The sequence below is a fragment of the Poecilia latipinna genome, unplaced genomic scaffold (genome assembly GCF_001443285.1).
Source record: "Poecilia latipinna isolate Pla-1442-1.1 unplaced genomic scaffold, P_latipinna-1.0 Scaffold620, whole genome shotgun sequence".
Classification (NCBI taxonomy): domain Eukaryota; kingdom Metazoa; phylum Chordata; class Actinopteri; order Cyprinodontiformes; family Poeciliidae; genus Poecilia; species Poecilia latipinna.
Genome location: NW_015113236.1, coordinates 155,501 through 177,853, shown reverse-complemented (window position 1 = coordinate 177,853; position 22,353 = coordinate 155,501). Strand labels below are relative to the sequence as shown.

General features: G+C 38.9%; 1 protein-coding gene across 6 annotated transcripts; it reads right to left on the bottom strand.

Annotated features, from left to right (window-relative positions):
* LOC106954005 (zinc finger MYM-type protein 4-like) lies at positions 1–21,520 on the bottom strand. 6 transcript variants are annotated; one of them, XM_015043199.1, is made up of 29 exons: positions 21,268–21,519; positions 19,479–20,064; positions 18,409–18,461; positions 18,173–18,319; positions 17,714–17,777; positions 16,370–16,566; positions 16,115–16,239; positions 15,098–15,323; positions 14,678–14,890; positions 14,394–14,544; positions 14,168–14,283; positions 13,278–13,658; positions 13,025–13,175; positions 12,304–12,458; positions 11,114–11,288; positions 10,915–11,028; positions 10,584–10,627; positions 10,267–10,405; positions 4,828–4,949; positions 4,634–4,748; positions 4,170–4,430; positions 4,005–4,081; positions 3,086–3,215; positions 2,856–3,007; positions 2,665–2,779; positions 2,311–2,565; positions 1,419–1,512; positions 1,260–1,334; positions 1–793 (listed from the first exon to the last, which is right to left on the bottom strand). In XM_015043199.1, the coding sequence occupies exons 1-29, from the start codon at positions 21,304–21,306 to the stop codon at positions 649–651; spliced, it is 4,617 nt and encodes a 1,538-aa protein (XP_014898685.1). In that variant the 5' UTR covers positions 21,307–21,519; the 3' UTR covers positions 1–648. The 6 variants fall into 6 exon arrangements, with proteins under 6 accessions (XP_014898685.1, XP_014898680.1, XP_014898681.1 ...); XM_015043194.1 differs by having other exon boundaries at positions 2,311–2,779; positions 21,268–21,520; XM_015043195.1 differs by having other exon boundaries at positions 1–790; positions 2,311–2,779; positions 21,268–21,520.
* Between the last annotated feature and the right edge of the window lie 833 nt (positions 21,521–22,353).

The following is a 22,353-nucleotide window of genomic DNA, read 5'->3' as shown; positions in this document are numbered from 1 at the left end:
TTATCTTTTAACAGTTCTTTAATATTTTTATGCAGTGTTGGTGCTAGCCACAGAAATTGACTGTAATCTGTTAACATTTGTTATTTCTTAACTACACAGCTTTCTGTGTCTGAAACAAATTAAACTCTTTGGGTCTTCAGTTGTAATGAATTCTCATATAGATGAAATAACATTTGATGACTGAAACATTTAGAGGAAAAATGCATGTCTAGAATTCATGAACAGGAACTGAACATTGCCTGTTGAATATAAAAATGGAAACAGCTCAATGTTGTAACTGAACTGAATCTTGTAAACAGAAGTACACAGTCAACTAAAACAGCCAATTAACGTTAGTTATGAAAGACCACAAGGAGCTTAAAAGTGAACAAAATAAGATGTGAGAATGAAAAAGAGGCACTAAGAGAAAGTGTTGCTCAGTTATCACTATTGACATGTTTATCTTCTCTGTGCTGAATCACATCAGGAATTGATAACACTTAAAATAACGAGTGTCCTTGAGGAAGATTCAAAGTTTCTCCAGAGAAAGCGCTGAAACAAAGAGAGCCAACAGCTTTTCAATATATATAATATAAAAATAAAACATCAGAAACAGTGGAATAACAGCAAAACACACTTAAAATCTCCACAAAATGTTGGTCTCTTCTGTCACACTGATGTCGGAGAGAGTCCATCAGCTGCAGCCGATCGCTCGTGTTCCTGCTGAACCTCCCTGACTGCCAAGATGCGAGTGAGCATGCTCTGGAGGGTGGAGCCGTCCAGCGGCTGGGACGAGTACCAGTGGGAGCCGCTGCTGATGGCAGATGCAGGAGTTATTAATTAAAACAAAAAACAAAAAACAAAAAAGAAACACTTTCTTTTAAACTTTCTAGTATGATCAAACCGTCTGGAAACGTTTCACCAACTGCTTCTCAATCCGTAACCTGGGAGTGTTTGATTTTTCTAAAGAAGCAGTTGGAAGCCAGATGACATTTCTCAACTGACTAAAGCTATTTTTACAATTTTAAGCATATCTGAGAGTTTAAAAAGTTGTAGCATGTGATGCATAATTTCTGTTTTTCCTTGGGTATAAATGTAATGTAACACAGTGCTTCTTTTTTGTATGCATACTCTTCAAAATAGTAAAGACAATGGTACATGAGATCAAATAAGGCAGAAGTTATAGAAATACTTCTCTCCCAGGGTTTGACATCAGAGGATCCTTCGCGTCTGTGTTTAGTTTCTTGTCTGCAGAGCTGTATAAAAGACAATTTCCTCACCCTGACCTGCATGCGTGGACGTTCCTTTGAGGCTGGAGGTAAAAGACGCTGCTTTGAATCTTCACAGACTCTGGGCTGTTGAAGGTCAAGACGACAAACCTGAGACGTATTGATTTTAGACAGAAGCATGTGTGTCTGTGTGCCTCTGTGGGAACTCACCATCTAGAGAGGTAGAACTCGTAGAGACGGACGGGACACTGCAGGGGGTTGGCTGCGTTTTCCCACATCTCTCCGTTGCTCCCTACCTGATGCTCTGGAAGCAAGATGAGGTATGTCACATTTTAAAATACATACGAAGTTATTTCTTATTTTTCCAAGCAGGCAAACTTTCTCTCTGTAAAAGTACCCTAGGCTCACTAGTCTTTCTAAAGGATTTTGTCTTGGCATCCCGACCTTTGAACCACAACCTGGAATATGTTCGATTTGTGAAGAACATGACTGAAAACCATCAGGGACGAGTATCCAAAAGTTAAGTACCCAGGAAAACTTATCCAACAAACGCCTGAGACAGGACCTAAGAGATTTGTAGACAGTTAATCATCTACTTGACAGCAAGTTTTTAGCTAACAGAGGAAAAACATAAATATAGAGCTGTCAAAATCTATTGATCATGACCAGTTTAAAAAAAATCATTTTCCTTCCACTTCACAATTATCCCTTACCTCGTGTTGATATATCGTTTAAAATCTCAATTAAATACAGTAAAGTTTTTGGCTGGGATGTGGAAGAATGAGACAAAGGTTTAAAGTTCATGAATACTTTTGGGAAGCACTTTGACTGTCCAACCCTCCTCATTGACAGGTTCCCTTCAAAAACGGCAGAATGATGGAGGAGAGCAGGAGTAGGTACTTATTTTAACTTGCACACATGCTGTGTTTGAAGCTACACTCTCGCTGATGTTCCTGAACTCTCGTAAAGGTAACTTGTTGTAACATGTAAAGGGGGAGGTACATTTTAGAGCTGCAGTGAGTTAATATAAAGGACTGAAATTAGTTTTAACTACAAGAAATAATATGAAAAAGCCATAAAAAGTTGCTTTTGGAGGCGCCACCTTTCTGCTCAGAGCCAGATGTCCCTGCGCCGCTTCTCTCGTACTGGAGGTAAACATTTCCGGCTGCGCTGTGGGGTTTGAAGCGCCGGGTGAAGTTGGAGAAAGACAGACGTTGGTGCTCTGCCAGCGTGGTGAGGTGGAGGTGCTTGGTGCAGAAGAAGAGCAGCGTGTTGAGCAGCACTATGGGTGAGTAGGCACCCAGCTGCTTGCACTCCCACAGGTAGGACTCCTCGATGCGAGAGGGAACGATCCCACCTGAGGGAGGAAATGGGAATGTTGGGGAAAATCGGGGAAAAACTTGAGTTCTGACTGAGTTAAGATGGCCAGCTAAAAGCTTGACTTTCAGTGATGTACCACTTGGTTGCAGCTTTGGTTTCCAAAGTCGGAGCATCCTGCTGAGCTCGCTGCCAAACTGACTGTAAACCTCATCTGTGAAAATGTTTTCCATCCTCCCCCGCAGGAACAGATGCTGATCACAGAGAAGACAAAGTAGATCAGAGAACTCTGAATAAACCAAACTGGAAACCAGGGTGACTTTTGTGCACCTGTTGGATTCCCAGACAGAGGTAGAAGATGCTGTCCGGGCCGTAGGGCTCTCCGTTCGGCCGCCGGACCTCTCTGATGAAGCGGCTCAGAGCGAAGCCCAGCTCAGCGGGGCTGCACTGAACAATGTCCTCTTTGAAAACCACGCGACTGGCTGTGGGGGCAAAAGAATAAACTGTTTATGGGAGCAGGTTGAAGGAGTTCAAGGAAATGAACGACAACGTCGCCTCACACTCTGTTGGCTGCTTGTTGCTCTGCTGGACCCAGCTCGTCCAGGCTTTGACCCCGTACAGATGGTTCAGCTTGGAGGAGGCAGGTGTTCCTGAAACACTTTGATCAGCAGAACTAGTTCGCCTTCGACCCTGGACGGACAGATGGTGAGAGCTTTAGTTCACGACAACCCTCTGAAATAATGAAATGCATCTCAGAATGATAAACCCACTTAAAATATTAACAGATAACAAAAACAAGAGAAATACCCTACAGTTCTTCTCAGATAAAGCATTAAAAGTACACATTTCTACTTTCACCAACTTGTGAAATAATCTGTATTTAATAATTAATACACTAAGTATACTAAGTAATCTGTATTTAACAGTAAATACAGATTATTTGAAGCACAGTTTTCGACTTCTGATACATTTACTTACTTTGCAAAAGTAAAACAAGATCAGTTCGGATGCTTTTTTAGTACAGTCTACCCAAAAATTTAAATCAAAGAGTTTGAATAAAGGTTGTATAATGAAAAATCAAGCTCAACAGAGAAAAGAATATATAAATTATTTTAGTAAATACTGCAGAAATCTTTGATCCTGACTGATGCTAAATCAAGCATCAGCTCTGCTTGTTGCACATCTTTGCACTCTGTATGATTCACAAAGCAAATAATATTTAAAGTACTAATTAATCAAAAATAATTGCTAGTTGAAGTACATATTGTCACTATATTTGTAATATTGTCCTCAGAAGCACAGTTGCAAAACTATGGATCAACAATAATCACTAAAACTGCTTAAAACCGTCTAATTTTGCTTTTTAAAAAATTTTTCTAAACAAATACTTTAACTTTTGAGTTTTGTCCTGGTCTCGTTTGACTTGAGCTTTTCTTATCTTTAAATTTTACAACACTGGTCTGTCAGAAAGCGCTGTACCCGTTTCCTGCCGTAGGAACCTTCTCTGCGTCTCTTAACTCCTCGCTGTTGAACTGACGAGTTCTGATTCAACAATCCTGTCAAAACAAATAAAAAAACCTCTCAGTGTCGGTGTTTTTGTAGCTGAGTCAATTATATTTCTTATAACCATAAATGACAGCGCACCAGGCTGGAGGTCAGCTTCCAGATCCATCACAGGTGAGGAGGGAGGCTGATCTTTGCTGCTGCTGGGAGGATGATTGATGACACCTGTACCCGTCTCCGGTTGGTCATCAGTCTCATGATCTGGTGCTTCTGTGCTTCTCTCTGAGCTTTCAGTCGGAAGCAGGTCAGTCTGAGCTGCTATGTGAGCCATCTCTTCACTTTGCTTTGTAGGACTGATGACTTCAGTCTTAACATCCCCAGAATGAGAGGAACCGCACTGATCTACAGCAAAGACACAAATGCAAATATCAGGAGTAAGGCGAGGCGGTTTTGATTTTATTTTGAGAGGGGCTTTGGTTCGATTGTTTCTTTGCTTCGTTTTAAGACGTCCAAATTAAAATGATCTAATGAAGAAGGCACAATTTAAATCCTCCTGACGATCATAACTGATTCCAATGGGGATTTTTTTTTTCTGATATCATTACCTATACTGGAAGATTTTTTTTCTTTTTCTTCCTCCTCTTCATCAAGCTTCTCCATCTGGACAGTTGCATCTTTCACATCTTTGGTCTGAGGCTTGACAACAATCGGCACTGGAATCTGGAAAACAGGAAACTTCCAGCTCCAGCGACTCCCAGTGCAACCAGTTATTCCCATTACAAAGTGAACTGGCACATACCGGCATGGGTAGCACCATGGCAACAGGCGTGTGCTGGGAGTACATGTTCATAGGCACTGGGACAAAGACTGGGACTGGTACTGGAACCATGAACACCTTTATGTTTTCCTCCCTGTCTCCAGCTGAGATAATGATGAGTAAAGGGAGAAAGAGGAAGGTTAGAGTTTCTTGTGTTGACTGATTTAATCTTAATCTGAAACAAACACTTGCAACACAACAAAGGATTTTGGAATACATTTATTTTCAGCATAAATAGCAGCAGTTCTAGACCAAATTCACCTTTTGGTGTTTTTTTTTTTATGGTTGCAAAATACAAAAGAATGAAACAACAAAAAGATGGGATAATATTTAAGGGAGTCAGAGTCACTCTTTGCTCCAGAGCTGTGGTTTGTAGATCCCTGATCTGATAAAAACTGCAATCCTATCTCAATATGGATCAAAGCTAACAGAGCAGCCTTAATTAATTTTAATTAATTGCTACAGTAAAACTTTAAAGTTAAAACATGAAACTGGTTAAAGAGAGAAAGTAGTTACAGTTTATGTGGCAATTGATATTATCACAGGAAACTGATGCAAAATAATCTTTTTTAGTACGAGGGCCAGTTTCAGAACCTTTAAAAAAAAAAAAAAAAAAAAAAAAAAAACAATCCCTTTACATATTGTTTAAAACGCTGCAAAGCAGTTTTTTTTCTATATTATACAAAATACATTTTTCTATTCTGTATTATTCTTTTGACCAATAACCAATAGAGCTTTATGAAAATATATTTTTTTATAAACNTAAGATGGTATTACTATGTTTTATATGATTATATAATGTTGCACACTCCATTGGCGGCCTTTTATTTCTACATGGTTCAAAGCTACCTTTGACAAACCAAGGTGGAATTCTAACATTTAGCCAGCAGATGTCGACATTTATACACGTGTCTTCTGCGCAACATCCGGAGATTTCTTTAGGTCAGAGATCCTAAACGTAAAACTGACCTTTGACTATTTGATGATAGCTTGCTTTATGCCACAAAATAAATGAGAATAACAAATATCTTCTGTGGATCATCCAACAAGTACAATCGGATAAAAAACAGAGAACTGAAAAGTCTTTTTTTTTTTTCAAAAACCATTTATTGAGACTGTTTTCTTTTAACAAGACAACTTAATTAAAATCCACTTGGTAAAAATCCTAGCAGACAAAGATTTATTGTCCAAAGTAAACTTTACCATTGTAAAACAAAGCTGGAGTCGACTCTGATGCATCAGTGGTGAAATGTTGCAAGGACGTCACTGTAACTTCAACATTCATTGTGTAGCAACAGGAACGGATCAGCATAACAGGTGATTCAAAATTACAGGTGACAGTCTGTGTTTGATACAAAACTTCACACTGCTTGCTTCCAGCTCAAGTCACATTATCCTGGCAACAGTGTTTTATTCTGATTTAAACGCTCAATGTGACATTTAAAGACTTCTAGTTGGATTCATTCATAACTGAACACATGATGATGGATTAAAAAAGCTTGCATCCACAAATCCATAAATGTCATTTTCTCTAAAAGTTCACCATAAATTAGTGTTTTAATGACAGGAAACCAATTTAACACTGAAATATCTCTTGGAAAATAAACATGGCACAAAGCAAATGAGGTGAAAAAAGAAAATGACTAATAAAAAGATGAACAGTTTTGCACTTGTTCTTCAAAAGGAAATGTTTAAATAAAAACTCATGGTGTAAAAGGATGAAATGTGATGAGTAAAGGTTGACGATGCACTGTGACTTATGATGACGTATTCTGACACATATATTAATGAGGTAATATTTTATTCGATCTTACAGTAGGCTCTGAGAATCCGAGAAGCCCTTCAAGTATTTCGTCCTCAACCATTAAAAGCAACATGAACACAAAGAAGACCTTTAGTACTACAGCAAACCATAGAAATCCTGTCCAAGCTGAGTGGAAACTAAATACTGCAAACTTCAGATAATATACAGGGTTCCTACACGACTTCAAATACAAATAAATTCAAATGTTGGGATTCTGTGCACTCTTTACACAGTTTCAGGTTTATTGGCAGTGTGCAGTAAAAGAACAATAAAGGTGGAAAAATCAATTTCTTTAATTTAGCCACAGCAATTTTTGACTGACAAAGCTGAACAAATGTTCCTGTGTACGCTTATTTTGAGCAGATATCTTAAAACCCCAAATTATATGAATGGAAATTATTTTTTATTTATCTAGAGACCAATTTTTATCTTGAGGAAATGACTTCTGGAGTTTCAAAACATCTCACCTTGAGATAAAACCTGAAGTGTTTTGTACTGATGAACAGTTTGATTAGCTAGCCATCTTAAGGTGAGAGCTATTCTTTATATCAGAATACATTGTTGAGCTCATTCATGTGAATACATTTTAATATAAATAAAACTCATAGCTTGTTTTGTAGCGACAAAAGCTTAATTAGGTCATCATTATTCACATCATGCAAGTTTCTAAGATGCGACTGTCCCCAAAATTTAAAAAACAATGATAGTTCAGCTGGATTATTATTTTATTACTGGTGTATTTATTTGTTCTCATTATCTAGAAATATCTAACCAGTTGCTGACAAAAGTTTCAGTGTCTCGCGATAAGACCTGAAGATCATTTTATGCTTTTTGATATTGTCTTTAAATGACATGATCTAAACCACCCATGGAAAATGGTTTAGACATTTAATCTCAAGATGATGAGAAGCTTATTGTATAGTAATAATTGTTCAATTAGGATATTAACTAAGATCTCAAGATTGTTTTGTCGCAGCAAATTTGTCATAAAATCATCTTGAAACAACAGAACCCAAAAGCTTTTGCTGCCAAAAAGTTTCTACACCTCATTACCTCAAGATATGAACTTTACCTTTACGAGTCAATATTTTATATATATACCAGGATTATTTTTGTTGTGCCAGCATTTTGTATTAATGTCATTATTTCAAGATAAGCAGATCTCAAGTTCAACTTAAACTGAATTATTTATGTATCTTGATAATTAAATCATTATCTAGAAATAAAATGGTTTGGATCTCATGCAAATATTTTCCATTTTTTGATTTCAGAACTGGGTTTCTTTTTAAATACCAGTTCAATTAGATCCTTAATATTTTTACTCAGGTTGTCATGCAAAAGGTTTCATTATATTATCTCAAAATAGCATGATCTTGAAACATTTGCAGCAAAATGTTTCATTATCTTATCTTCAGTTGTTTTGTAGAGATAACAGTTAAATTAACTTGAGTTGAGGTCTCCGACTGTTTTGTTGTATCTTCATCTCAAATTCAGTTCCCAAACTTTCTGGCAAACACAGCCAGTCTCGCTCTTAAGATAACATGACTGCGCCTATTTCTACTTTATTTTAAATTAAATAACATCTTACTATCTCGACACATCAAACCACAAACTTTGGAGATAATTGCTTATTATCTTCCTTATTCATGTTGAAAATATCCATCATAGACCAGTGGTTCTTTTCCATTAATTATACCGAAGAGTTGTGACAATAATGAATCAAAAAATAACTACTTCTTTGAGGTGCAATCCGTGTTATATGAAGACAATTTTTGATAATCAACTGACAACAAGCCCATGATGCTGAGACAAATCCTACAAAAATGATTTAAAGTAGTTCACATCCATTAACGACTTCAAAATTTCCATTGGTTTAATAATTACTCTGTTTTTATAAGCAAATTTGTTGGGCAAAGTCAGATTTTTATGAGACAGTATATGGAGAGGAATTTGCAAACACTTTTCTTTTTTCCACACAAAATGTCTACAATTTCATTTTGTCCACACCAATCAAGGTTTTAAATTCCAATCTATACTTTTCAACATTGTAGGAACCCTGTAATTACAAAGAAAATACAAGGTCAGTTTTCAAATTAGTGAAAGACGCTCCCCAGCATGGTTTGGGATTAGCACAGACTGCGTAGTGTGAGACTGAACAGGAAGATTTAAAGCTGCAGTTTGTTTTTTGTTTTTTTTTGTCTGTGTCTGCAGCCAGAGATGGGAGATGGCTTCTCAAAGCAGCAGATCAGGAAGCTGGAGAGAGAAAAACCGGGTGACAAACTCGACCCTCAAAGGAAGTCAACATGTACTTCAACAACTCAAGACAGCATATAAAAGCATTAAGCTGCATCAGTGAGCATGAAAACTGGTTTACTGGTATGAATTAAAGTGTTTCTGTTACTCGAGAGGCTCACCTGGTGCTTCGTAGTTAAGTTTTGTGTGGTAAAGTTCAAAACAAGGCACAGGACAGAGGCTGGGCTCCTCAGTACATGTCTTACAGTAAAACGGTGTCTGTCTCTTCATTGTGCCACACTCTGTTGCAGACTCCACATCCTTCTCTTCCTCCCCCTCCTCCTTGCCCTCCTCATTTTTCTCCTCGCCGACAGAAATTTCCTGCTCGTTCTCTGGCTCATCATCACCATCCTCCATCTTTCTCTTCTTCTGTCCAGCCTCTCCTTCATCCAGCTTTCTCTTTCTCCTTTGGGAGCACACCTTGCAGCTGGAATCCGTCTCCTTTCTGCCCAGGAAATGGCGCCCGGTTAGTCGAGCTGGCGTGAGGTTGCTCGGCTCAGTTTCCTCCTGGATTTTCGGAGACCGCGGCGGCGATCTGGATGGTTGGTCGGACTGCGAGGAGCTATCTAGCAGAGCTGGTGCAATTGTTAAGAAAACTATTTAAATGAATCCCAGAAGAAGAACATTCAACAAAACATCTAAGATGTGACAAAAGCTTGTTTTTGGGATATTAGTCCCGATGACTCTCAATAAAAAAAAACTTCTTTAAATAAGTGTTTACACAGCAGTCAGAATGACCTGAGTTTAGAGAATCAAGGAGGAGTTCACACAGTTGGGAAAAAATGATTTTTTTATTGAATTTATTTTAAACTGTAATAAAGTTTTAACACAAAAATACTATGTTGTAATTTGTATCTCCTCCTCACTGAGATCACTGACTGCTGTATAGAGCAAGAAGAATATTGACTGCTAAGAACTACTCCGCAAAATCTCACTTCAGGTGAATGTTTAGTTTGTAAATTTCTCAACATAAACAATCTAAACATTTCATATTAGACCTACTATATACCCACACTGTAAATGAGTGTAAAGCTGAGTATTCGTTCAGAATAAATTGCAGGACTTTTTTCTTTGACGACTGTTCAAAAGCCGTTTTTAGACGTGAAACAGCAGAAATTCATCCTCTCATATATTCCATTACGTTCCTCATCGCAACATATTGACATTCAAAAGTGTTAACATTAGCATGTTTCATTTGATAGCTGCAGAAGACTATAAATAAAATAAAAGGCAGCCACTAAAGTCCTCAGGTGTGCATTAGTCTCCTTTGCAGCATTCTAGCTTGCAGCAAGGCTAAAACAGTGAAAGGTGTTTCATGTAGTTACCTTCTGGTTCAGGGGAAGGTGAAGGAAGCTGGCACATGATTTCCTGGTCCATGGTGAAAGGTCGGCACAGAACAGATTTGTTTTTCATCTGACGGCGACGGGGCGCGGGCGCTCGCATGGCATCAGTCTGAGTACTGGCCTGCGGGCATCACAGATATGATCTGATTATTTCCTTTAAATATGTTTTCTCTAATCAGGTAAATAATAGTAAGAACCTCAGCAGTTTGAAAAGGACAAAACTCCTTTTTAAAATCTTGTTTAAATTAGGTTTAATATATATTCAGTTTGAACAGTATTTTAAAAAGAAATGTTCATACATGATCAAGGTTCTTTCCATCTATGCTGGAGGTTGGAAGCTCTCCTGCAAAATCGGGATAAAAACAAAATGAGAAACACAACAAAAATGAAAATCTATGACAGCTACAGCAAAAGGCCTAAAATAGTTCAAAAGTCTGTGTGTGGAAGAGTTTTAAAGGGGAAAACACGACTGTAAAAGCAAATAAAACCAGTTTAAGAAAATAGAATAATAAGGAATGAACAAGAACATTTCTGAAAAAATTTAAATGGGGCCTGCCAAAGTGTACACGTTGGTTGAAACCCAGCGTTCTGGACTTAGAAAATTTCAGGATGTAAGTAGTATAAACTAACCGGTCAGCGCTGTACCTGCCGACCCGCTGGGCTGGGAGGCCGAGCCGTTGGCTAAAGAGACGACATCTGCAATGACAGGATTCATCTTGGAGGGGTGATGAGGCTGCGCTGGAGCTGGACAAACATTTAAATTGAAAGATCATCTTACTGAAGCAACAGACAACTGGATAAGAAATGTTGATTTTAAATAACTTGTTACCGGACGGCACTGGTGGGGCAGAGGCCATGCCGTTGCTGGTGTGCTGGCTCGCCTCAAAATGAAGGCAGCAGTACTGCAGCAGGCAGGCCATGTTGCAGAAGTTGCAGACTGAACCCAGGCACTGCAGTTTCTCGCTCATGTAGCCCTGCTTCCTGCAGCTGTCGCACCGACCCATCTGGGCAGAGGAACAACGGGGGAATAAAACATCAGATTTGATCACACTGGGTTATAAACCGGGGGACTTCTTCTCCAACACAAACTCTGACCCAGAGCTCCAGAGGTGCCAAATCTACACATGCTCTGTGCAGGAAGTCAGTTCATGCTTTTCAGATCCGAAAAATGTCAAATTCTCACTCAATTTGATTTTTTTAAATACATTTTTCCAGAGCTGCAGAAATACCTGAAAATGAACCAAATAGTATTAACCTTATTTATTCTGTTTCACTGTGAATAACATGAATATGACAGATGGCAAAGTTTACAAATTACACACCTTTTCTTCCAAATAGAGTACCATTACAAATTACCATTAATTGTCATAATTAAAAAAACTATTAACATTGTATACATTATTCTAGACAGTATTACATTTATGATCAGATTGGACGGTTTACATGACTTTAAACTGTTGCTAGGATTAAGATTAACAGCATTTTTGTTTATTTGGAAATTAATTCAACCAGTGTTTCCTGTTAATTGCCCTAAGACGACATTTCTTGTGAACTTGTGTGATATAAATAAACTGATTATATGTAAGTGATACAGCTCCAGAAATAGACGAAATAAAAAAATAGAAAAATGACCAAACTGAATCCTCGTGCTGCTGACCTTCCTTCCTGTTTCTGCAGATAAGGCCTCTTATTCAGAATATTTACACTCGCGTATGAAGCTTTTACTGAAATCTCCAAGGGAGGAATAACAGTTTTGTTTATACACACTAATCAGAGGAGGGGAAGAAGAAATCAACCTTATAAGGAAGAATATTGATTTCTTACCCCAATATTTACATATTTTTTTTACATCCTTCATGTTCCTGAAAGGTAAATTATCCACAATGGATAACAGGAGATTATACTTCTTTAAGACAAGTTTTTGTTTCCTTTTTCTGGTCATGAGCTGCTACAATGTTTTCTTTTTTTTTTTTTTTGCTGTATGAACACATTCTTGTGGGACATCTGTCCTGTACTTACTCCATAGTAGAGCACCGTGTACTGGGACATGCAGTGAGGTTTGCAGAACTCCTCAATCTTCCCTCCATAGTGACTGAGCATCATCTTCTGGCCAAGGCCACAGCAGTAGGAGCAAGGGCGCAGGGCGTGTTCCTGCTTGAAGAACTGCTTGCAGTCTGGGACAAAAGAAGGAAACGCCGCATTAACAGGATTAATAATCCTAAACTCATCAATGAATCTGCTTCCGGATTCACTATGTTTAGATCAAAATTCTGCACTTTTCCAGATTCAAACTGGAAAAGTGCAGAGATACGGAAAACTCCAGAGTTTTCCGTATCTCTAAACACCGTATTACAGTATAAACAAACAGACTCAGGCAACCTTGTAAAACTGTAAACTTGCAAAAGGCATAAGAAAGACGGATGAATGTATTGATTTTGTCCTTAATTGATCTAAGGGTGTGTATTTATTGTTTTATTATTTATTGTGAATTTTTTCTGATAAGAACTTTGATTAATTGTCTTGATAAATTAGAATTAATAATAAAAATAACATCTACCATTATACTGTCAGTTATTTAATACTATTTTCTCCCATTTGTTCCACAAGAGCACAGATAAATATCAGTAAATTTGACTTTGCATCATAGGAAATTAAGAAATGCTTTTAGTTAGTATTAGTATTTGTAATATTTGCCGTGGTAGCTGCAAAATTCTCTAAAACGCATTATCTTTTAACTTACATTCGCTGCAAAAACACACGTCCTGGTGACCGAAGCTAGTGACTTCGTAAAGTACCTTTTCTTCTTTACAGTAGTCGCACACAGAGAGGACATTTTTCTGGGTGTTGAACTGATCACAGCACGATTTACTGCACAACAACAAAATACGACCCTGGAGACGGACAAAAAAGCAGACATAAGAGACATGAATGTTTGTCAGCGGGGTTTCACAGATTTATAGAACAAAGTTAAGAAAGTGACTCAAATTTCCCACCTGGTGGGTGATTAGCAGCGGCTTGTTGCTGAACTGTTTGTTGCATTGGTAGCAGGTCAGAGCGATGGCATCGCTCAGCCCGTCCTCCAGCGGTTTGACAGGCTGCTCAAGGGGGGATCTGGCGTGGGCTTGTCCAGGAAGAGAAGGAGTGGACACGGCCGAATGGGGAGGCACTAGAGGGGGTACTGACGTGTAACTGGGGTGGTGTCCTGGGTATGGGACCGAAGATGAGTAATCCTGAGGAATGGGGGGGACAGAGGTGGCCCCGGAAGCCCCATTGGCTGCGGTGGAGGGTCCCGACTTTGGAGCATCCTTGCTGGGAAGGTCCCTGAGAGATGAGGTGCCATTGGTAAGATCAGGCTGAGATGTGGGAGGAGATTTCTGCAAAATAATTGAACAAAAAATTCATAAGAAAGAACAGAGATGCAAGTTATCAGTTAATGAGTTATTGATTGACTAATGATTAATTTATAAGTGGCCATTTTCTTAAAAACCTGAGTTTTCTCTTGTATCAATAGAATCTTTCCATAACACGAAGGGCTAAATTTTTCACTTGTTCAGTGTTTATATTTCTAAACAGAACCACATAAAATCCAGTTTCTATCCCACAACAGACTGTGTTGGGACCATTTTTCTTTCTTGCTCTGGGATCCCTCCACCATCTTTGTTTCTGCATTGACTGGCTCCAGTTAAGGATGACTTAACTGGAGCCTCTGCTGGATGGCGGCCAAACCACAACACTAAAAGAAGGTCTAGCACCCTTGATTAGTTAGTCAACTGGAGCTAATTTTAATCTTATAAACAATTAATCATAGGTTGAATGTTTAGTTTCTAGATATTTAGATTATTTAATCTGGATTTTATAACTGAATATACGGCTGATGTTTTACCCTGAATGTGGTCACGCAGGCTAAGGAGCAGAAGCTGCGAATGGTACCATCCACCATGGCAAGATGATACTGAGGAACCGCAGAAACTTTGCACAGGCCGCAGGGGAATGGAGTACCTACAAAAACAGTTGAATTAAACATAAATTAAACTATCATGTTTTAATGCTGAGCCTTTAGCTTCAGTCTGCAAGACCAAACTAATAATGCTACGTCCGTGGCGTTGTACCTGTGAGGCTGTGGTTGGGTGGCCGACTCTGTTCCACACATGTTGGAGAGCAGTACAGCTGAACTTTACCCTTGTGGTCCCGCTCCATGATGGTGGAGGACACCATTGTGGTCTTATGACAGTTGGCACACTCTGTCGTCTTTCTGCAACTCTGCAGAAATAAATTGTTGCTCACAATTTTTCCTGATCATAAAATTTCTGTCTCTACCGATTTGACAAAAACAGAAATTCAAGCTAAAACTGCAATAGAAAGGGAAACACCTACTTCAGTTCTTGTAACGTACCTGTTTAAAGGTGCCAATGCAGGTGGAGCTGCAGAAGTTGAGCTGAGACTTTTCAATGGTCAGCATATGACAGGAACCCGACTTGCTGCTGCAGTAAAGCCCACAGCCTTCGCAGCAGTTCAAGGCAAGTTGGCGCAGTTTGCGCCAGGTTAAGAAACAGTTGTCGCTGCAGAGTCTGTGCAGTTTTCCTTGATAGGTGACCTCATGCTCAATCTGCTGCAGAAATAATGATCAAAGACAAAAAGACCAAAGGAGCACGAGCTAAAAGGGACAAAAACAATGGCAAAGACGTCTCAAGGACACAATCCATGCAATAAACTTTTAATAAAGATGACTTGCATCATATTCAAAAGCAAATGCAAAGGGTTTTGCATGCAGCTAAACAGAAAAGTACAGAAAATATGGAACAAAACACCATGCCTTGTTGGTGGATTTGCAGACGCCACAGAAGGGTTTTTCAGCTGGACGCTCCACTGGTTTTTCAGGTGGCTTCTCAGGCTTCCTCTCAGGTCGTTTATCAATGATTAATTTTTCACCTTGTTTCTTCTTGTGTCTGTATACAGACAGACAGAACTGGCCACAAAAGTGCATGAATGTGCTGTTTTCTGCTGGGACTGTGACCATGTCCCTTGGCTGAAGGATCTCCCTGCAAACAGAGCAGTGGGAAGGATAAATGCACATCAGTGGCTGTCCAACGCAACACAGCTCTCAGGTGACACCAAGTTTGCTTCCAATTGGTTGAGAAGTGCTTCATGACGTCTCCTCCCCACAAGCGTCAACATTCAAACTGAAATCTGTACTTCAACCACAGAAGTCCAGTTGTCTCTCAGAGAGGTAAAGCATCTCAATTTTGGACCAGTCAAGGCGGATTTCTGTTGTAATTGTTTTTGTGCTGAAAGTTGATCAATGAAGATGTTAAATAAAGATTCTAATGTTCCTGAATCACGTTCAACTCTTTTTGTTTCCTCTCAGATTAAAGGTGGAAATCAAAGTAAAAACATAAAATGTCTCTCTTTGACTTGAACATTTCCTGTGCAAAAAAACTTAATTTGTAGGGTTTATTTAGTGTAGTACTTTTTACTCAATATTTGCTAGTAAATTAATTTTGCCCGTAGAAAGTAGATATGAGACAGTAGAATATAAATATAATGCTTGGTTGACAGTTCTTGTTGATTTTTTTCTATATTATCTTTAGTTGAGTGAATTTTTGTGTCAATTCCAAATAATTCTTAGATCCTGAGAAAGGTTCAGAAATGTCCTTATTGTTCTTTTTATGCTACACCAATCACTCATTGGTAACAAATGAAGACTGGTTAGTTTATAAATAAAAAGTTACTGGTAGATTACATGATTGACACCTTCAAAGTGACTACATACGGCAGCTAAAAAAAAAGTAATGAAAAGACTTAATGCGCTGCAACTGACAGGAAGTTCTACCTGTTGCACTGGAAACACGCGCGACCTTTTGTGATTGGTGGAAGATGGCCCGTCAGACAGACTGTGGAGCAGAAGAGCTGAGTTGAGCCTTTTCTTTGGAAAGCTGTTTGGCCTTTCAGCAAAACCTAAAAAATATTAAGACAGCATGACATAAACACCCATCTCCTCCAAATCTGTAAAACAGACCCTAAATAAAGAAAAAGCAGCGATGTAACAAAATTTATCACCTAAAATATAAACCCTGGCAAACTTTACCTTGGCGCAGCCGCTGCAGCGAACACTCCCCGGTACCGCAGGTGGAGGAGGGCGCGGAGGGAACGCGGTCAAAGTGGGTAATGGAGTCGGGATTGAAACTGCTGGTCTAACTGGGAGGGAAGCCACGGCCTGCAGGACGGCTCCTCTGCCGGGGATTAAAATGTGCGTCGTGGTCGGGGCCGGAACAGCTGGAGGCACTTGGATTAATAAAAAGGAGAGGTGGGGGATCAATGTTTTTTTTTTTTTTTTAACACTAAATATGTAATCATTTATTAATAACCAGCGAGTCTGATTATTGGTTTCTGAATTAATTTTTGTTTTTAAAATTTACCTAAGAACTCTTGATCTAAGATAAGAACAGAAATAACACAGAAAGAAGACAAATTTCAAATGAAAGTGCTGGACAATAAATTACGCTTTTCAACTAAGGATGCTGAAACTTTTCTCAAATTAGCCACAGATGACTGAAATATTTTTATTAATACAAGCATGAATGTAAGAGTCAAACAAAGTCACTTGTGCTGAAAAAGTAGAGTGGACAAAAAAAAAACCTTCTAGCAGCCACTTGCAAATTTTCAATGTAGCTATAGCGGTTTATGTAGAAGATTTGACAGGCTAAAGAGCGTCTTCAATTCCTGTTTAAAAAAATTTAGAAATTCAAGAAAAAAGGAGTGAATTAGAGGCTGGATATTCACATAAAACTGTCTGGCCTATAATATAAGAACTGTTTTGTTTACAGTGAAAAGACAAAGCATTTTTCCATTAAATATTACCTCTAAAATGTTTTGCTCATCAAATTCTCATATCAGACAAAGATAACTTGGGTAAACGAAAAAGAAAATTATTTCACTCATGATGCCTTCAGCATTTCCGCTGCCCACCTGAAGGATTTGCTTTTTCCACTCCTGCCTTTTAATATATCTTCTTAAACTTGAACATCTGTGGTTTTGTGTTAACGACAGGCTTTGCTTGTCTGAGGAAAGTTGGTATAAAAGCAGAGTGAACCATTTCTTTGTTCCCACCTGCGACTGCTGCAAATACGCAGCAATGTCACAGCAACACAAGGACAAGCTGCGACACTAACAGAAAGAGAGACGATGCTCCCCAGAGCCCTTGCACCAAACTGCTACCCAATAAACTCACAAGATGGACACGTCATCATGTAAACATGGTAAAAAAAAATGCCACAACATGACTAAGGTATCCCACCAAAAGATAAATTGCATAGCAAAACCTTTAGTCTTAGCTTGATTGGGGTCTTTATTTTACCACCTTTTTCCTCAAGACTTGTCTTTTTGAATAATCAGCCCCGTTATTTTTAAAGTAAACAGTAAAGACACTCACTGGCAGAAGTCGTGAAAGTGTTTCCTCCTCCTACAGAGAAGACAGAGCTGATCCTCAGCTCTTCCTGAAAATATCAAGACAAAAACAAATCGGCATCTTTACACTCTTTTTATGCATCAGGACATGGAAAATGAAGCGCAGCCCCACTCAAAAATGAACAAATGATTTAATATCGAGCAAGACCTGCAGAAAATAACAAAATATTCACCCTCAAAGGCAAGAGTTTGGTGACTACTGTGCATATGTGCATAGGTGAGTTTAAAGACCAAAAACAACAGAATTTTCTGTAAATGAGTTTAAGTTACATTCCACAGAAAAATCTGTGACCACTGAACCATGAATAGACAGGGGGCCCACTGTACTTTAAAAAAAACCCTAAACTGAACTGTCCTAACGATCTAAACTGAGACTTCACTAAATCTGCAGCTAGTTTAGTTTTGCATAACAACACCGACCTACCTCTTGCTCCAGCTCCTCTTTAATTTGTTTAGTTGAGTTCTGAGGAAGCAAAGCAGCATCATAGCCTTCATCAATCGGCTCATCCTTAATGTTTATCCTGGGAGATGGCGGAGGATTACGATCCTCCCCTTGAGTGTTCCCTGATGTCTGAAAAAAAACAAAACAACAGCAGCTTTTATGGATATCTGGCGCATATTTGAAAGTGAAATTACTCCAAATTCTGTTTAAATCCTCACCTCTTCCTGTTGGCTGTCTTCCGTCTCCTCTGTCTGGTTCAGGCCGCCGTCACCTGACAATAAGGAGAGAAAGTGTGTAAACAAGGAGAAATGATAGCACACTATTATCTCACCACAAATGCAACATAAGAGAAGCCCACAGGGAATAACTTACTAACCTCTGAATATTATCCACTATTAGCACATAGTCGCTCAGTGGAACAAATAAAACAACTTTTTTTTTTACTTGGTTTTAAGCTCATTGTTTTTGTCAAGGTGCCTTTTCCAGACTCAAATTTCCAGAGCTTTTTTTTTTTTTTGCCAGTTTTCTAAAGTTTAAATAGAAAGTCCACTACATATATTTATGGAAGTGATACAGTGTTTACATTTTGATGAGGAAGCACCAAAACCAGAGACAGGAAGGAGATAAGCAGGAGCCACGTAGTGAAGTGAATCTGCATGGCGGTACTGATAACACAGACGGACGGACATATGACTAGATAAGGGGAGCCAATTATTAAAAAAAAAACAGCAACTTCTGTTTTGATTAATATTTGAAGAAACTGGCAGGTTGAAAATCATCCATTGTTAATCATCAATGAATCTTTCATTTACGTTACAGCTGCTGGTAAACTTTTATCATATTTTTAACAATCAATTTTAAGCAAAGAGCTCCGAGTCTATGAGACTGCAAGGCCTCCTTTCCATCACCTTAATCTTTAGGTCCCTCAACAGGTTCTTGATCAGATTCAAGCTGGTAATCCAACTGGGCTTCTTCAAAATATTAAGCCTGCTTCCAATTAAAGAAAAAGATTTCTTTAGATCGGAATCTGTCAGCAGGCAGAGCACTTTTGAGCTTAAGTGTGTCTATGGATGCACATGGATAGATGGATAAATGGCTAAACAAGCAAATTAAAGGATGAAACCAATATTTATAGAATAGGATAGTGAATGAAGTCTGTAAAAGCAAATAGTTTTTCTGACATGAAGAGTACTTTAGTAGATTATATACTTTTCCAGAGTGTGTTGGAGCATTATATTTAACAGACTGGTGATCAATTTCTTTCTTAAGGTACATTGTGGAGTTTTACCTTTGTCGTGCTCCAGGGTGTTGTCCTGGGAGGAGTGGGAGGTGTTGGCAGACTCGGTGCTCCTCTCATTCTCTTGCTCCTCCTCTTCAGCTTCAGGTTTTTGGTCAAAGGGGTTGCTCTGAGACGCACTGTTCTCCTGACCAAGCTGACTTATTTTGCTGGCCTTACCCACATCAACATCTTCTAGGGAACCCATCGGCAGGGCATAGTGCCAGTCCTCCTCATCCTCCTCCTCAGGTCCATAAGAGGGAAGACCATCTAGAGCATCGTCAAAGGCTGCTCCACCACTCCCTCCACCTCCTCTTTCGCTCCTCACCATATTAAATGAGGAAGGCTTTTCAGAAGAGGTTGAAGTGAGGGGAGGAAAACTTGTCTCTCCTGTCCCCTCATCTGTCTTTTTCTCTTGTCTGCTCGAGTTGCTATCTTCTTCAAGCGGCTGGCTTTCCCCTTGTTCTAAAGTTTCGTCCAGTCCCTTTGATTCTGGCTGACCGCCACTCTTGGAGGAACCCACAGAGCCTCTGGAGGAGTCGGCGAACTCTCCCAGCCCCATCACTTCATCGAACATTCGGGACATCTCCTCGTCGCGCTGAACGGGAGAAAATACATTAGGGAAGAATCCCCTTAAGTTTTTCCGATATGACTGAGAAGGACTTAGGAATTTCCATCACTTGTACACCAACAAGGTTTCCTCCAAATTGATACTCAGTTAGTTTTTTCATCTGAATAATGTTAATAAAGTACTGATGACTGGCTAAAGCACGCCTATAAAGTGGTGTCTCCACTTTAGTTGATCATTTCATCGGAGAAAAGGCCCTGTGTTCAATCTTCTCTAGTCCGAACAGGGTCATTGAATGTTTGGAGGAGTCAAGACAGGACTTTTAGACCTGATACACTGCACCAAGTATTAAGCATAATGGTGGGAGATAATTGGGCTGTTCCATTGCGGTCTTAGCATAGTGCACAAAGTGGGTATAACTACATCACAACCGTAACTTCATCTCAAATAAGCAGCTAGATGGTACCGATCAAAAGTGGTTTTGCAATGTATAAAACCTTTACTTTAACCAAACTGAGGATTTGTAGACCACTTTTAAAAAGCCAGACAATGACAGAGGACAAATCTCCAGCTAAAATTATGCTACAAGTTTGTTTACAACTACAAATAGCATGTGGTAAAGGTGTAACTTCATAAAGGTAACCCTAATACGGGGATGCTTTTATGTACGACCGTCTAGTTGTGGGCACCCCACTAGTATTACATGGATCCAGGCCTAGTACGGTCCAGTTGTGTGCAAGAGGCGTGTCACCAACTCTTTAATACCAAGTAGTTTAATTTATTTTCAGATACATAAATATTCGCAAACGTACAACATTTGCTTAAGATAATTTAAAAAGACAGTGGAAATGTTACGGCTTCAGAAGTCACTGCGGTGAATTTGGAAAAAACTGTCTAAAATCTGCTATTTTTATTGTTCACAGCACTCCTTGGCCGTGTTTTGTAAGAAATGGAGGCAACTGCAACGCAAGCCTAAATGCATGGGTTAATACAGGACCTAAAGGTGTATAGAAATACCAGCTAATCGCGGTGAATGTTTGCGTTTTCCATTTTTTTTTCCCTGAAACAAGATGCTAAGCAGGGCTATGTAGCTAGCTAACCGATGCTAGCCAAAAATGAGCACCTCTCTACCGGAAGCTGAACCTAAACTACAAAGGTTGAAATGAAGCTGCGCTAACTAATACGTTTAGCTGTACCTGTTTGTTGTGACCACCTATCATTTTATTTTCATACCTTTAAACGTTTAAGTCGAAATTCTTCCGACTCCGCCATGTTTTAATTATGCTGCAGACACCGCGCTTCCAGATGCCCACCTCCTCTTTTTTCCTCCTCCTCCGCCTCAATGGTGCTACAAGACGGACCAACAACAAATATGATGCATTTAATCAAGATTAGCTGCTAATTTAATTCTACAAATAATACACGCAACTATTAAACCCCAAGTGTTTTATTTAGTGACATTTTTCAGAAAATACACAACTACTTTAACATCAAAAAAGCTTTACCGTAACTCCCAAACTAAGTGCTCCCTTTCTATTTTTCTATTCCTAGAGATGTAATAAATGGCATTTTGTAATCAAAGCATTAAAAAGGCTTTCAGTGTGTCCTGATTCCCTTCTTCAGACCTCCGGTAAATGCCAACACTCGCTTATAATTAGGCCAACACACTAACTTGCTGTATTAGAAGTTAGTCGTTTTTTCCGACGTACCTCAAATGCAACTTGAGGCCAGGCTGTATTCGGGCTTTTCCTTCCTAGCTATTTCTAGGAAGTTTGTAGATTTAAACTTTCCTTTTTGACAAAGCCTATACAGATTATCCTAAGATATCTCTGCTGGAGGACAGCCTGACTTGACACTCTGATATTTTCTTCTTCTACTAATCTCGAATTAGCATTATTTGCTTTTATTTTAACTTAACTTTATGTTTTCTCAGTTTCCCCCTTCTCCCCACCTGGTCTGGAGTATTTGGCTGTGGTACCTACCTAAAGAGGAGCATTTGCTGGGATAATGCTGCTAACCACTAAATGTTCTCCTTCGCCTGCTATTAACGTTTTACTTTTTATATAGTAAGTAGACTTGTTGCATTGTTTGATAACTAGGATCAATTAGAATGTATGTAGATTTAATTGTTCTGTAAAATGCACTGAGATGACTTGCTATAAATTGAAATGTTCAATTCATTTCAATTCATAGCAAGCAATAATAACTACCTTAAATCTCCTGTTCAACAGAGGGCGAGCTCCACCAATCTATTTGTGTTGTCATTTTCAATATGTAAAAAAACCCGACTAAAATTGTTACATATAACTGTAATTATCA